Source organism: Oxyura jamaicensis, chromosome 6 (assembly GCF_011077185.1).
Source record: "Oxyura jamaicensis isolate SHBP4307 breed ruddy duck chromosome 6, BPBGC_Ojam_1.0, whole genome shotgun sequence".
In the NCBI taxonomy this organism is placed as follows: Eukaryota; Metazoa; Chordata; class Aves; order Anseriformes; family Anatidae; genus Oxyura; species Oxyura jamaicensis.
The window spans coordinates 4,492,937-4,510,619 of record NC_048898.1 but is presented as its reverse complement, the minus strand read 5'-3'; the positions used below and the strand labels follow the sequence as shown (position 1 = coordinate 4,510,619).

The 17,683-nt window shown below is 35.0% G+C and overlaps 1 protein-coding gene across 14 annotated transcripts in view; it reads right to left on the bottom strand.

Annotated features, from left to right (window-relative positions):
* CTNNA3 (catenin alpha 3) overlaps window positions 1–17,683 on the bottom strand; it is a 457,011-nt gene that overhangs the window by 102,219 nt on the left and 337,109 nt on the right. For all 14 annotated transcript variants that reach the window (XR_004752032.1, XM_035330601.1, XM_035330600.1 and 11 more), the window contains one exon: window positions 10,852–11,052. Coding sequence is in view for 13 of the 14 variants with exons in the window: in XM_035330601.1 (XP_035186492.1) it covers window positions 10,852–11,052 (201 nt within the window). In the remaining variant the exon portion in view is untranslated. The remainder of the gene's footprint in view (window positions 1–10,851; window positions 11,053–17,683) is intronic.

The following is a 17,683-nucleotide window of genomic DNA, read 5'->3' as shown; positions in this document are numbered from 1 at the left end:
TGGAACCTGCATATCTTTCTCTGTTATCTAAACTGATTTAGTTTTAATTACTGCAAGGACTGAGAATGTTTTAGGTGTTGTTTGTATATCTAATTGCATCTAAACACAAATGGTAAAGGGATTCTGTGTAATTATAAGATATCTGGAAGTCCAAACAGATCAAGCATAAACAACAGAATTAGATGATCATATACACGAAAGCTCCTTAAACCAGACAGAACTGATGTAAATAATGAAAATAACTCACACAGGCTAACAAAGTCATTGCTTTCTTAGTTTTACATTGAATGACAAAGAGACAGAGTATGATGTTCTCACATACCAGTTATTTATATAAAGTAGCAGGATGGGCTACCATACAAAACAAAGGACAAAATGGTAGAATATTGAACTAAGAATACCAGAGGTACTGTTCAACTTGCCCTATCCCTCAATTCTTACCCCAGAAATAGAAAAGCTTTCAAAAGCAAGAATCTAAGTGAGACATTTGTATCCACTATACTCACAGTAATTGCAACTTGTAGTACATACTTTCCCCGAGAAACGACACCTTGCCTCAACCAACCATCTACCAATGACATTAAGAACATTCTTCAGTATTACCTGAAACTTCTTAATCAACTAGTAACTACTTAACTAAGGAACACTTACGGCTATCAGTGCTAATGCTAGTATTGTTTTTGGAAATAAGTTCTTTAGGAAAAGAAAGTCCTCTATGAGAATCTGAAGGAAGAGCGAGAATGGATACTTGTAACAGGTGCTGACTGTTCTGCATGCAGTCATGGTGAATTCCAATTGCAATGGACTGCTGACAGACAAGGCAGTGATTCTCAATTAGATTTCCTGTTACTTTCAATTCTATCTAGAGAGCACAAGAAGGCTGAAAATGTTCCAGAAGGTTTTTTATTCTTTACTTGTGGTTTAGAGTTTACAAAAGCTTACTACAACATTACTTCCTCCTAACCTGCAATGCAGTGAGATTCAGAATGGCAGACTTCAGGATTCAACCATGTCAGTTATCAACTCTAAATACACATCCACTCATGATCAACAGTTAGAAACATACTACACTGAGTAAATTAACATTGCTCTCAACATTATCAGAATTTATACTCTATAGATTCAGATACAGGTACATACCTTATTTATCATGCAGAGTAATATATAAACAAGACAAGTTAAAAAGTTGAGTAAATACAAGATGACTACATGTTGCTGTTCAGAATATGGAGTGCTGCAGAAAATCTTACAATTAGCTCTCAAAAAATCAACAGTTTTAAAAGACTGTAGAGCAAATAAACACTAAAAATAAAGTGCCAACAGACTTTATATGTTTATCTGTGTATCTGACAATGTATCAGGTTAAATCACACGGATTTATTGCATCCATTTGCAAAGTTGCCATGCTTCAGCTCTCTTCTGCTATAGGATACTTATATTAGTACTTTGGAGACTCGTAAATGCAGAATGACGTATTTGTAACCTTTGGACATTATAAAAAACTTCCAAAATTATAACACTGCCAATTCTCACAAGCAAGACAAAGGAAGACAATTTGCTTATTCTGGGCATCTGAAATTGCTACTGCACAAAGCACGAATGCACCCTTTAAAAGCATTTAATTGCCCAGAAAAGGGTGACCCTTATATAAACGTACTTAAGTATCTACTTAAAAAAATGAAACATTGTCTCCCTTAACATTTAGAAGAAAGGAAGTATCCTGTGTTATAATGCTGGTTCTGGGCTACACAATATAGAAAACACTAACGGTCTGATAGAAGAAACACTCATTTGCAGCTTAAGTTTAGGAAAAATTACAAAATTGTTTCAGATAAAAAGAGCATGCTATCGAAAGATTGATGGCTTCTCCCAAAATTTTTGTTGCTTAGGCGGGGAGTCAAACTGTTCACTGCCTAACCTAGCTGTTGAAGCAAGCTCTGACTAGTCCATATGAGAAGCATGGCTGCTGCTTTATATTGCCTTGGCATGGCAACAGAAGGCTTCTGTCATGACTTTTTTGTAACAATGCACAAGGCATGCACCTTCTATTCTTCCAACTGAAGCTGTCTACCTTTTAATTTTTAGTTCTTGACAGCAATCATAAAGGAGTATGAGTGATGGACAGCTGTATATTCCTGCATGAACTACATCCCAAATGCTCTAAAATTGATGGATATATTACTACACTTTTATCTGCTATATAAAGCTTCACTTTAAGATGAATCTTAAGATGGTCTAGTGAAATATTCCAGAACTGATCTAACTACAGTTGTTTAATAGCACTGGGTAAACTGAGGGGACAGTCTGAAATTCTCATCAACTCTTAGTCAAAACAAAGCTCACAGCAGACCAGACCTTATATAGTGCAAGTAGTGGTGGGATTTGTGAAAAAAAAAAAAAAAAAAAAAAAAAAAAAAAAAAAAATCTATCTGGTCCTTAGAAAGGAAAGAGAAGCCATATTTATAGATATTTTATCCAGCATATAATTCAATAACACTTCTCCACATACAGCCATTAATGGCATTGTTGAGAGACTTACTGTGATCTGATGTGAACAAAATGATCACAAATGTATTATTTATAATTTTAGCAAGAATCAGTTCTACTATATTAACAGATTTATGATCCATACATAAATACACATGCATAAATAAACCCTGCTGAATTATGCATATGTTCCCCCCAACACGTTCTGCTGCATAATTTCCAAATCCGACAGCCTGCAGTTACTATAGAGGAAAGCAATAAGAGTTGAGGGAGTTGAGGGCATGTTTGCCAGAAAGGAATCTGGGTGGGACACTGAACATCTTATCAAAAAAAAAAAAAACAACCATGAAAAAACCATGTAATTTCATGATTATGATACAACATTCTAACAATTATGAAATTTTGTTATAAACATAAGAAAAATATTACATGTGAAAATACAAACTGTGGAAGGTTTTCTTGCTGTTTTTTTAATTTGGGTTAGAAAACAGAAACAAATTATACCTCTGCAGATCTGAGAATGATCTAAAACTGAAAAACAATAAATGAATTTTTCAGGTCTAAGGGAATCCTTAACAGGACAGGATTCAAGTTGGATATTTGAACGAAAATGTCCTCAGATTATGGAATATTGAACAAATTCTTAAGCACTTTGTGATTTGTGAGATAGAGTTACCCATTCCACAGCTCTATTTAGAAGTCAGGTTACACTCTGACATGTAAATGTTGTGAAACCAAACAGCTAGAAGCTATAAACATTGAAAAATTCTAAAAGGTTTGGTCCATGGAAAACAGAAAAAACAACAGTAGGTATATCTGACCAACTGGCTTCAAGAAGCAACAGAAATAACCAAAGCTGCTAGTTTAAGAACTTGAATGTCCCTAATATACCAATTTTTTAAAAAATACTCAGATAAAATCTAATGAGTGCTGTAAGGTAGATGACATCCCTTATGTACTACAATGTTTTAAAAGACAACAGGACAAAAGAATTCTTTGAATGTTGAATGACAAAGGAAATAATTGCTGAACTGGTGTCTAAGACAAAAAGTTAATCACAGACAAATATGAAAAGAGCACAGAGTACTTGTAATTCCCACAAGAATGTACAATAACAATTATAACAGGGTTCGTAGGTGCAAGACTATGATAAAAACATTATTAAAATAGCAGTGAGAAAACATTGCCACAGAGACGTTGGAAAATGCATTCACAATAGCTATCTGAAAGGTTCCAGAGCTGCAAGTGAAAGGAAGACTACAGAACTGCACATGAAAGGTCCTTAGCACTGAAAAGAAGGGGAACCTAAGGTCCTCTGCATAAGAAAGTCCCAGCTGAAATGCTGTTAATGGCTTTGATATGGGCACACAGATAACAACTGTCCAAGTTAAAGCTCAGTGAAGAATCTGTTTAAAATACCTGCTTAAATTTAAAGTAAAATATGAAATAGATCAGTAGCAGTTCCCTGATCTTGTTAAAAACTTAAATCCATTGTGAACAGACACTAACAAAAGAATCCCTGTCCTGGTCCCTTAAGATCTAAAAGGGAAAATACATTAAAAGGGATAGAAGAAGTTAATTTACATGTTGAAAGTCACAAGGCATTTCTTCAAGTAGCCTCAAGGAAACAGGAACAGTGAAGAAATCATCACATTGCATATGCTGAACATAAAAGGCCAATTCTGAAATGGAAAAAGGAAGGAAGGAAGGAAGGAAAGAAGGGAGGAAGTAAAGAAAGAAAATGACAGACTATCCTGGTAGATGTAAATTTATTATGGCATCATGTATGTCAAATCCATGCTGGTAATAGAAATTTATTTTACTATACTAAGTTAGAAGAAAGGCCTAAAAACCAGAATAACAACAACAAAAAACAACTGAAGAAGGGAGAAGTAAAGTAATTACCTTATTTATAAACATAACTTATTAATGTTGTGTTTTAAATGCTGTTCCTGCTATTTTTTATCTCAGGAAGGAGAAAAGTTTTTAGAGATTGTGTTTAAGACCTAGCACCCTAGTCAGCAAGACTGTACCAGACACTCTGAAACTTGCTGAACAAAGCCTGTTGGCACAGGGCACTGCAGAGATTTATTCTCAGTTCCTTGGATGATCACGAAGCACAACAGCATTTTAAAGCAAGCAAGCAAGTAGTTATGAGCATCTAAACTCTCACGTACCATTTATAATTAATATGTACATTAACGTTATTAAGAATGAAGAAAAGCTACTTTTAAGCTACAGGAAGCGAAGGTAGGATTGGCAATAAGACATGGCATTATGCTCAGAGCCATTTTTTGATTATCTGAAACACAAAAGATTTTATATGACATTTCTGTTTCTTCAGAACATTCTTAACATGTGAAACAAATCTGACAGTTTTTTTAACATAGCTTCAGAAGGATTAGAAGAGAGCTTTACAAAAAAAGCTCACTGTGGACCTAATGCAGGTTGTTGACTCTACAATAGAGCAAAAAATAATGGATATTGCTTTAAATAGTTTTACAACTATTCATAATCCTAAGGAAAAAAAAAAAGCTACTATAAACATCCCTAAAACGTTAAGGGAGAGGAAACGTTTACCTACAGCACTTTTCTTAGTTCATACAGTTATTCTCTTAGTTTTTTACAATAATTCTTTGTTGAATATAGTTTCTTCTAACCTGTTTCTTGTCTGAGTTCTACACCAATTCCACAAGCTTCCAAGCTGAAGCCATACTCTGTCTTTTTCTATCAATTTTCTTTTCAGTCATTTCCAAAGAAAGGACTCAGTCCTGTTTAGCAGACCTTGGACTTCACAGGCAAGGGTACGAACCTCTGTATGCTGAACAGAGTTTATTACCAAGTACAAGATTCTCTTTAAATCTCACTCTGAGGGTGACAAACAGTGAAAAATGTTTTTCCCCTAAAAATACTTCACCCTTTTTAAGTAATTACAGATTTTGATTTTGGATAAACTACAAAAATGAGATTCAGCAATCTCATTTCAGCCGCCCTCACCTAAGTCATCTAGAATGAGATTGGTCATATTGGTACCTTTTACACCATGAGAGAGATACAGACCTTCAACAGCTTATTTATTGTAACCTGAAGGTATGTCTTAGGCAAGGCAATGAAGTCTCTGGAAATGCTTCTCTTCCCCCACTTTGGCTTAGATGGCATGCAAAAATATAATAAAATATTTGTATCAGAGTCAACAGGATAAAATACCACAAAACCTCCAAGTGTTTCCTCCTTGGCTGGTATCTTTAGAGGGAGTAAAATTTTTGAATTGGATAAAAAATATAATCCCTACTGGAAACAATTCTGACAGTGGACAAAGGAAACTGTCAGTTGCTTTGCATAAGCTGTTGCTTCAAGTCTAGGAATTGTTGTTTGAAAAAAGCAAATAAAGCAACTTAGAAAATACAAAATTACTAGCTTATGCATATAAAGTGTGAAAGACATGGACATAAATAAAAAAACAGAAGAAGCAAGAAGATCAAAATCAGATAACACTAATATCTTTAGTTGCTGAGATAAATTTCTTTCCCAGGGAAAAGCAATGCAGTAGAGTTAATCCATCAAGCTGAATCATTTAATACAGTGCTATACAGGAAAAGTCCTGTCTGGCGGAGTAGACCAGTTTAAGTACAGAGGTTATGCAACTGATCACACTGGAAGTGAGAGGAAACTGGAATGTGTCCAAGATACCATTCTTGGGACCAAGAAATAAACAAATAAATTATTTAATTCCAAATTCTAAAAAAGAATTAATTTGTGTAAAATGCAAAAACATTGCCCATACAGCAGACAACTGGGTCAGAAATAATTGAATGAGTCTCAGGACAAAACCACAGTAAAGCACTTCAGAAAAGGTTAACTTGAACTTGTAAAGGTTTTTAAACACAAACCAAATGTCTCCAAAACAGGTCTACGTTTAAAATGTTTGGCCCTTTGGGACCAAGGGTTTTTCATCCACGTGCAGCTGGTCACATTGACACATGAAGAAAATGTGCAACTGGAGATGTATAAATGCACGAGTTTGAGAAAGTCTTTCATTAGAAATAGTCCTAACATAGCTCTCAGAGTCCCACAGAGCAGATAATCAGGCCAAAATTTTCCTTCTTATAGCAAAGAAGTATGTATATGTAACACCCAAAAAAGATGTCCTTCAGCCTCCTAAGTCAGTCACGGAACTGTTTGGATATGAGATTTTCCCTGACTCTGAAATGTCTAGAAACTCATACTTACCCAGATGATGAATTGCTTAAAAAACCCTTCCCATCTATTCTTCTCTTCAATTCCCAATTATAATCAGCATTGTTGGTATCAGGTCTGATAGATCTGATGCCCCTCTGAAGAATTTTTTTGGAATTCCCAGCTATGTACATGCTTCTAAATATTTTCTGAAGCAGCGAGACAATTTCAAATCTATGTTGAGCTCTAAATTTGGAATCACTGTTCTGTCTTACAGATTAAACCCTGTCTTAATTTATTTTCAGTCATATTTCAAATGGAATGGGATCATCATTTTGTGTCTTACCAATGGCAGTTTCAGAACAACACCTACAGCTGATCTACAATTTGAGAACAGAAACTTGTTTTTCATTCCAAATGTACCTTCATCAGTATTTCTAAACTTTATGTTAAGCCCTATCCCTAAGTGAATTACACAAGGTATTTCATAATTCTTTTTTTAAGAAGCTGTGGAAAATGGGCTTCTTTATGTCCCTCAGCCCTACTGACATAAAAACAAGTGGACTCAAAGCTACAGTTAAAATACTTCCGCTAGTGCCTAAATAAAGTTGAAGTATTTGTCTCCACCCCTTTTCCTTATTTTCACAAGATCCTTAAATCTAAATAAATATTTATATAGTGAATTATTATACTTTGACATGAAAGAAACACTGCAGACAATATTTACAATAAATACAGGCTTTTTACTATATCAGCGGGTAGATACCATAATATAAATTGTTCACTTCAATTTAACTCCTGCAGATTCTGGAAGGTAGGAAAATGAATAGACTGATTATTTAAAAATACACTACAGAGTTACTCTTCCAGTTCAGAAGTGGAAATACTCTGTATTTTTAAAATCTGTCTTCCTTAAAGGTTTCATTTTGCTTTCATACAACAGTAAACAAATCCTATCAAAACGCAAGGACCTGCACTTTTCGATCTCATCAACAGTACGAAGCACCAAGCATTAGAAATGATGGAGAGGTACCAATAGGAACATTTTCAGTCTTAAACATAAAAGAATACAACCTGCATCTCTGCCAAATTTGCATTTGTAAAATCGAGATAGGAAATGCTGGTTTCAACAACTGCCTTCATTAAGCATGTAGACCACGTGGTTGAACGTTCTTTTCTCCAATAGTCAGTAAAAGTTTCATATAGACCCTGGTGCATGCATTTCCAGGTCATGATCCTCAGTGCTGATCTCGTAACATCTGGACAGGGATGTTAGTTCAAATGCTTTGCATGTTTCTTTTCTGACCACACACCCTAATGTCCTTCCCACTAAAACCTGAAAAGAAGATGAGATAGGTCAGCTCCCAATCTCATCTTGACATAAAACTAAGACGTACTCAGAGTGCTCGCTCACAACAGGAGCAGGAGAGTATTCCCGTGTCCCACATTTAGCTGTAGCCTCATTAACCTGAAGTGTCACTTAACTCTCTATAGACACAAGGGCAGTCCAAACCAACTATCTGCACTGTCAGACCACATACTGTCTTCCTGCATTCTTCTGCCCCATTATCTTCGAAACCGATCCTATGGACAACATCCTCCTTCAATATATGACCCTGACAAATGCCTAAAACAGGTCCATCCAGTGGAATGGATTAAGCAGCTATTTAGTAACTTAACTGTGTAATCACATACTTACAACAGCATAATGCACACACCAAGTGCAAATCAAGGCTAAAAAGACAACCTTTATTCTGGTACAATTGAACTTTCAACCTTAACAGTGTTTTGACAGCTTTGCTGTTTTTTGTTTAGGGTTTTCTCGTTGTTGGGTGAATGGGCAGGTGCAAAACAAAGGAGAAGAATAACGTAAATTTGAGAAAGACACTCCAATATACGGTACTATAAAATCCATTTGTTTAAAACCAACTGGTATCTGAACAGGACTATGTAACTTCAAGTAGGAAACTAAGCAGCAGCTTTTAACACTTATTACGCAGCAGTTATTAAAGTACTATTGGATGAATGGCTAATTTTGCCATCTCAATTAAGTGTGATGTCTTCCAACAGAAGAGAGAGATTCAGTGATCTTATGCTTTCATGTGTACTTTTGCAGTTTCTGTGTAGTACACTACTATTCCATAATTCTATTTTCATTAACTGTATACTCCTCCTGATACAGTGTCTATTCAGTAACACATTACCTTTTTATTGGGCTTCAAAGATGCACTTCACTGCCCTGCATTACTCATGCAAGCTAACTGATGGCAAAAAATATGTGAAGCTCTTTCCTAGTGAGGTCTCATCTTGCTCCTGGGAAGACCCAGCAATAACTGTGTGTGTCGGGTTAAACTTGAGGACTGCAGTTTATCTGCATTTTTCATGTCTCTTGAAGAAGTAGAAAAATAAAACCAGCCAAAAAATCCTCATAATGATTTGAAGTCTTTTCACTGCAGATCATATAAATAAGGGTAGGAATGAAAAGTATATTTTTCCTTTTGCAGCTCCTATTGAATTATGTGAAGTACAGGACTTCTAGGTTTAAAGTACCACAAAGAAATTTGCGCAGATGACACTGTGCTTGATGTCCCTTGACACAGCCAGATAATCCAACCAAAACCAGTTTTATGCTTTGTCGTCTTTTTTAAAAACACAGATTTAGATATATATATATTTCTGTCACAGCAGTGCAACAGAACAGAAATCAGTGTCAATTCCTGATGTGTTTCAACACCACCAGTTTCAATAAAGAAGAGCTCAGCTTTTACAAAAGAATCAAAACTATGCTTTCCTGTAATTGCTGCTTCCCTTACTATATGTCATAGTACTTTCAAAAGTTACAAAAACAGAACATTATTTTCCAAGTTCTAGGATTTTCTCATCAAAATGTCAGAAAAGGAGATAAAACCAGGCAAGTCTATTCCAAAATCTTCTCACTATTCTGTCCCTTTTGCAACTTCTTTGCTATGTCAGTTCATTCTTGTTTCACATGAAGGCAGTTCTGTCCTGGACCTATTTGAACTGATTAAAAAAGTGCTCAAACTTCCTGTCTTTTCTTCAAGTAAAATAAAGTAAATGTCAAGCGAACATAACATATTAGAAATCTGTTTAGACTGACAGAGCTAGCATTCAGACCTCTGTGGTCATGAAACTGAATACTCTATTCCAGAGGCACAGACTTACCAGAAAAATTCTTAACGGCAATAACCACCCAGCTATTAGACTGCCAGTCACTGAGAACATGTAAATCCTGGGGTCTCAACAGACTCCTAGTGTATATACTGAATCAAAAAACGTAAGGCCAGAGATTAAGTGTTCTAAGACACAAATAGGATTAAAATCAATTCTGTTCACACCCAAGAAGCCTCATGCTTTGTAATGCCCTTTAAAGAATAAGTAGAAAAAAAAAAAAAAAAAAAAAAATTAATTGGAGATGGCTGACAGTTTGTTTCAGTTTCTTCTTGAGAGAAATTACATTTCAGATGTGTAAGATAGTCTTTCACAAGGAGTAGCACATATAGTGACACAACTGATATCCTTCATCTCTCCTGATCTTCCTCCAGCACCTTATATCATATTCAGCCTTACACTGCTTACATTAAAAACAGAAACCATTTATAGGACAGTCACAACCCTGCTTCCAATATGGGGTATTCCAATAAAGAATACTCTCTTTAGTATCATGGAAAATAAAATGGACGCTACTAAACATTTTAAGACGTTCCAAATTCACATAGCAAAATTGAAGATATCTGAGAATGTTTAACCATGGCACAATAATCCTTGAAGAAGTAAGTATAAACAAATCATGAACCTGCTTCTATTTCTCTACAAGCTTTCCTTTCATCTGCTTAAAACAGATGTACTGAGGCCAGTAAAACACAGCAGAAAGCTGCTGCTCCGTCAGTTACTAGTCTTCGAATATTGCTAATTACATTTATTTAAAAACTCTAGTGAAAGTTCTCTAAAAGTTAAAAACCCCTACATGAATTATGTAATTTAATTTTTAAAAATTAGTTTTGAACTGTATGGTATCAAAATAATTGGGTAGTATGCTGAAAGGAGATAAGAGAAACATCAGTGCATAATTAACACATTAGAATCACAGGATTCCTTTTAAATGTGACGTATAAAAGAATGCTTTTACAACTAAAGAAGCTGAGAACACAGTTCAGAAATGAGACTTACCATTCTTGGTTAAATACTGAACATTCTTCATCACTCCTTCAGTGTAAGCCCCTGGCTCATAATTGTCCATCTCACCCGAAACAATATGAGCTACTCTTGAAGCACGCCCTCGGATTGCACCTGCTGCACGATCTAAATTGTCAGCATTTTGCTCTCTCAGTGCAATGATACACTTGTTTACATCCTCAAGAATATGGCTTTCTGCAAATAAAACAACATTTATTTTTAGATATCAGACATTTTACAACATCATTTACAGACATATCTTACAACATCAGACATATTTTAGACATTGACTAGATTTTCTTCTTCTCAATTGAAATACACTGGCCAACAGGAGTGGAAATAAAACTTAAAACATGACATCTACACTGAATTCTCCTTGAGATCCTTAAAAACAATTTACTGATCTGAAAGTAAACATTACTGAAAGGTAATGTAATACTATCCTACAGGCAACAACAACTATAACAAAATGGTCAGTTACAAAGTGTCAGAAAACATCAAAATCACAAAACCTTACATCTATCATGAATATTTGTAGTATGAAGGAAAATTTAAAGGGATTATGACTTATTTATTGTTGAAACCTTCTTAAACCATCATAACAAAAGGAGCTATAACAAGATAAATCTTTGCCAAAAAACAATTGCCTAAACATCTAACTTGTTTTACGCCTGTGTGTTAGGATCTTCATGCTGAATCATATTAAGTTAATAGAGAAATACTTGGGGCTGGTATTAAGACTACACCATTATATACCAGATTATCTCAATAAACTACATTATTACAAAACATGTTGATATTTTACTGTGATAGTTATATCTCTTATACCAATATACTTATTGCATTACTATGTATATTTGATACAATATTCATAATATTTAAATATGCATGAATATAGCTCCCAGTAAACATACATAATCAGTTATCAATATGTAATACAATTATGCATTACTGGCTTCCTTTTACAGCTGCATTATTTCACTGCGCCTTCTTGTCTCACAACACCCTCCCGTTCAGCTGCCATGCCCTAACAAAGGGATTCCTCTTTCCTCTTGTTATGCTTTCATTCCTACAATATTCTTTCCCTTATTAGAATTTCCCTCATTCAAATTCATCACCTCACAAACTCAAAACTACATTGAAAAAATGAAGAAATGTATTTTTCATCTTTTCTCAGTATGACGATTGGTTTATTGCCCACTTGATTTAAATGATCTGCTGCAGTATATCCAAAGACTATGCATTTTTACCTCAATAATTAGAACACATGTATGTCATAATTACCTTCTACCTGTCCAAATACTACTATATTCAAAATACTACACTCCTAGTACAAAAATGAACATGAATTTTGGGAATAGGTAGGGAGATGTTGTTAATATATCTGAAATGGATACATGACAGAGCAAAATCTCAAACCCAAGCTCCTGGATGAGATACTAGAGGGGTTAAAAAAGATCTTCCTAGTGAAATGCTTGAAGGAAAAATAAACATGCACAAAATCATCCTACTAAAGGGATGAAAGATGCAATAAAACATGACTGTTCTTCCACAGCACTATAAAAAAACAACAGTATACATCACAGTAATTGCTATCTTCTGAATATAGCGAATATTTAACATTCACATGGCTTCTTCAACATTTGAAGAAGTAAAATCAACACACACCGGAGAGCTGAAGAAATCTTTGTTTCATGGTTAACCAAAGAGGTTAAAGACACCACCAGTGGTGTCTTTGCTAAGGACAGGAGTTGAAATAAGCCGATTCTGTCTTCCTCAGAGATTAAACACATTTCTAGTGGGAGGTGTCCCTGACGATGGGGGATTGGAATTAGATGGTGTTTAAGGTCCTTTCCAACTCAAACCATTCTACGATACTATGATATTTGAAAAGCTACACAACTCTTTTTCTAGAAGAGATTATTATGCTTCTTTCTGAACATCCATCTTCTCAGCCTTTCCAGTGGCAATTTTAAAGTTGCATTTCTGTTCAACAAAATAATTGTTGATAAACAAATTTATAGCAATGGGAAGGAAAAAAGAAAAACATTGTCAGAAAGACAGATGAAGGAAAAAAAAAAAAAACAAAAAAAACACTGGTATTAAAGTAAGAAACATAGGCCATAAAACTACAGAGTAACAGACCTGAGCAAGAATTCTGTTCAGGCTGAAGAACAGTATCAGGAATGTGAAGAGTTACACGGAGAACAAGTATGTGCTATTATGTTAAGACTCCAGTCTATAATACAAGAATTAAAGGGCATATCCTATTTCTTCACAGACAAAGTAATCTAAATATAAAAGTGAATTTACAGTATAAAGGGTAAAACTGTAAAATGTAAGTAAAAAGAGTATGTTTACAGTTTTTAAGCTTAAATGCTTTTTAGAAGTGTCTGTTAGTTTTGTTATTGAATTTCCTTTTCTCCACAAACCTAAAATCTGCTGTCTCTCAGAGACTCTTGTAAAACAACATTAGAAACACAAGATGTGAAGGTAACAGATTTGCTCTATCTTCAGAAGTACCATTGTAAAACTTCCCTTGCATTAAAGCATGAAATAATTCACAGTATACATGTTTCTTTTTAACTCAGATGACTGCCATTCAGTATATCAGCATTAAATTACGTTTTATGTTACACAATAAATTGTAAAATCATGGTAACTTGAACAGACAAGACACATCAAACAGGTAATCCTGAATTACAAACTGCATCTAGCATGAGTATCCTGGGATTCTGTCTATACAAAAATTATGAATTCTGGTTCAGCTTACAGAACTGCTACATCACAGAACGCCTCTGTGAATATGGAAACACGTATCTGTCCCTGCCCAAATCCTTTCGGGGACATGTCCACAATATCAAAGGTCAGCAGAAAAAGGGAAGTTTACCTGTAGTGACTTTGATCACCCTGTTTGTTCAACCTGCTCAAATTCTCTAACTACTCCCATGGACTATCATCTATATGAAATCAGGGCAATGGCAAGCCTGGCAACTATTACAGTTTCACTGATGCCAACTAAAACACACTAAATAAATAAATGCGGAAGAAAGGGGCAAATGGCAAGATGCAAAGAGACATTTTGGGAACTACCCTGTGCTACCTATACAGGTTAATACTTTTTCTTTTTTCAAGCATCTTTCCCTTTGTGCCTTCCACAGCAGGAGACTTACAAACAATCCAGTTTGTGAATGTGCACATGGTTGATAAAGGCTGAAGCAGGACAGAAATGCCCTAAGGGCTGACAGGCAAAGAATGCAGGAGAAAGGACTAAAAAAAAAAGAAAAAGAAAAAAAGAAAAAAAAAAAAAAATTGTTACCACCATAGTTATGTCTAAAAGGAAGAAGCATGAGTCAGCATTACATTAGGTTTATTAGTGTTGATGTGTTAAGAAGGAATTAGATGCAGCAACCTCTACTTTTAGGTCCTTTGTGTGAAGAATACACTGCTTTTTAACTGCTCAGCAAAGATGACAACTAAAGGGTTTAGGGGCTTTGTAAATAGAAAGGTACAGTTCTTCTGATATTTACTAAGTGAAATCTCAACCACAGAAAAACAAATAACTTGCTATCTTGAATTATATGTATCTTAAGTAATGTTCTAATAAAAACTGCATGTTGCCTACTACTCTATATGAATGTAAATGCTATATAAATGGCACATACAATGGAAAGCTCACTTTTTCCAAACCCTTCCAAGAGAAGTCAAAGGCAAGACTTCCATGGAGAAAGAAAAAGCAAACTTGAGGCCAAAGCTTTACAGAAATACCTTTAGGCCTGCACATTGTAGCCTGAGGTCCCCATTAGCTGCTTCCTTCCAAATTGGTAACAGTACTTTTAAGTCTTTTTAGAATAATTATCACAGCTTGTAAAAATATCAGGAGATATCAATTAAAATGTGATAAGCCCCTGCAAATACCATGTTTAAAAGATGACCAAAACAGAAACAGATTTGAATAACTGCATACTGTCCATACACCTTGTACTAGAGTATGTGTCCTTATCTGCTACATCACTAATTTTCACAAGGATCAGCTGAGAACTTGACACAAATGCTATGTGTTTGTCAAAAACTCATGAGCTCTTGTCAGCATGACAGAATGCACAGAAAATAGGCACGCTCAATGAGAATAAATGGCTATATTCCCACACACATGTAATACTGAGTGGTAGCCTTTCTGAATACCAGAAACTACATGCACAGTCTCACTATAATCTGAAGCTCTTCCCAGATGAGGTACTTCAAAATCAATAGCTTAAACACTGCTTGTTTTCCCCAGGGCACAAACAAGCCTCTAACATTTGTCTTAGAAATTAAAGGAAAAAGGAGAAAGACAGCATTGATGACAGGCCAGCTGAGATCATTTTAACCCGCAACTTTCTTACAAATGCTTCCTCCTATTACATAAAATGCATTAGATAACTTTTTATTCTCATTCAAGTATCCTACATTCCAGAGCAGAAAAGGAAGTTTACGACGATGTACCATCTTTTTGTCCTGATCCAGAATATTTCTTTTAAGAGTTATTCTTACAGTGGATAGACAGACTCTTAAAGAACCTGTCAGATTGCCAGTCACCACAGCAATTATCACAAGTGGTGCACTGAACCTTCTGATCTTCCTTTGGGATCTTGGTGTTAACTGTATTGGTCAAAACTCCTCAGATGAGCTAACCATCATATCATAAAGCTGGTTTTGACAAAGACATGACTCAGACTATCTCTAGGACAAAACTAATGGCTCTCACTTAGCATATCATTTAAAGAAAAAGACAGGTGATACCCTTCCACTCCATTTGGCACTAGTAAAGCCTCTGTTAAAGCACTTTTATTAAAGTTTCTCCAGTTCAATAAAGTTGTAGGCCAAATGGAGACATTCCAAGAAAATTAAAATAAAAAAAATAATAGGGATTTGGGAAATCCATGAATAGACATTAGAAAACTCGATTTGTCTCTTGAAGAAAAGATGGAAATTAAAACATACTTGCCTTTAAGGCCTAAACCAATATATTAGGTGTAGAAATGTATTGATATTTAAACACATCCAAAATGATTCCTATCTTTCATCATCTGTTGTCATGAGAAAAGAGCAAGAAAATAAACTTTGTAAATTACCTTTCCAACCACTCTTCTTCCTCCTCTATTTGGAACCCCCAAAATGCTGCACTGAATTCCTATCTCTTTCCTACATGCCAAAGTTCAGAGAACGCTCAGCACTACATGTCCATGAGCAATCTGGTAAAGCAGATTTTCTTGGTACTTGGTCCTCTTTTAACAGTATTAATAGAGTATCTGCATTCTACAAGCAGGGCAGTGTCTTAGTAACTGTTCAAGCAAGAGATCACTGGTAATCACTAAACATTGCAAGTCACTGGAAATGTCAATACAAGAATTTAAAGTAAAGAAGTGTAAATAAAGAATTACTCGGGAAAAAAATGAAAATAAATGTCCTCTCTTCTCTGATTGTATTAACGAAATATATTTTATCTGCTAAAATTAAGAAACTAGGTATTTCTTAGTATTATTTGTTGCTAATCTAATTGACAACACTGCTATTCTGTCTCAGACCAAAAATGGTACCGAGAAGCAAGGTGCACAATGCTACAATATTTACTTAGCAAATAAATTCACAATGCTTCCAAAATGCTCACTTTTAAACACATACAACTGGATATTTCAGTTTTAATGCCTGTAAATGCCTATTGTTATATCCACCTTAAAAAAAAAAAAAAAAAGGTAAAGAGGAAGATGCAGGAAGCAATGGCCTTCACCTCTGTTCCTGGGAAAATAATGGAAAAAAAATATTGGCCTCCAGGCCAATGAAGGACAGAAGCCAGCACTGTTTGTTCCCCATCTTCTTAACAATACCAACTCAAGCATGACCAAACTGACTGTATTCAGTGACAGAACATGAAGATGAATGTGGGCAGACAAGAGTAGATTGCAGTAAATTTCCCCTCAGCAAGGTAGTGAAAGCTCTTCTGGATCTATCACAATCTGTGCAAGATAATTTTTGAAGGGAAAGAGAACCAACAACTCTTTGCACTGATCATTTCAACATGTACATTTTCAGAAACAGACATTTCATCTTGAAGTATGAAATATGACCTTCATTTTTGTTTACAGGAAATGTTTATTTATGTTTATATTTCTTTTGTATTTTACCTTAGGGTGAATAACATATTGGCTGAGTTGGAAGCTTGTCCTTGAGGTTTATTTTCATTCACATATGCATAAATGATTCACAGTCATTAGCTTATAAAGTCAGAAAAGCTATAAAAGAAAAAAGCAACAACAAAAAAATACACCACTATCAAAAGAGTAACAAAAAAAAGAATACTTCTTCAAGACAGTGTCTATTAATTACAGAGTTGGAAGCCCAAAATGATTAGCTTAATTGAATAATGAAGTTTACAAAGAAATTCACAAATGAGAATTTTATAGCAATATTAATCTTTTCAGGAGTTTTCCTTCTTTGCATCTTTCATTTTAACATCATCCCAGTAAGCTTTGGATGGTTTGATATATTAACAGTTTCTACTTCTGTCTTTGCTGTCAATTTCTTGGGAAAAAAAATTCAGCCTACAGACAGGTTCCTGGATTGTCCACTTTCCATTCAGTAGCCAGATGTATTCCAGAATATTGGAAAAATAAAGGAAGCACTGTCTTAAACTCTCAGCATGTTTAAGACCTTCTGCTTTCCTACAGCCTTACATGAGCCAGGCTCTGATATCTCTGAAAACAGAAGTACACTGCAGAAGCATACAGCCATCTATATGTCTACAAATGGAGACCGATAAAGGAAAGGTGGATATAAAGTAGACAAG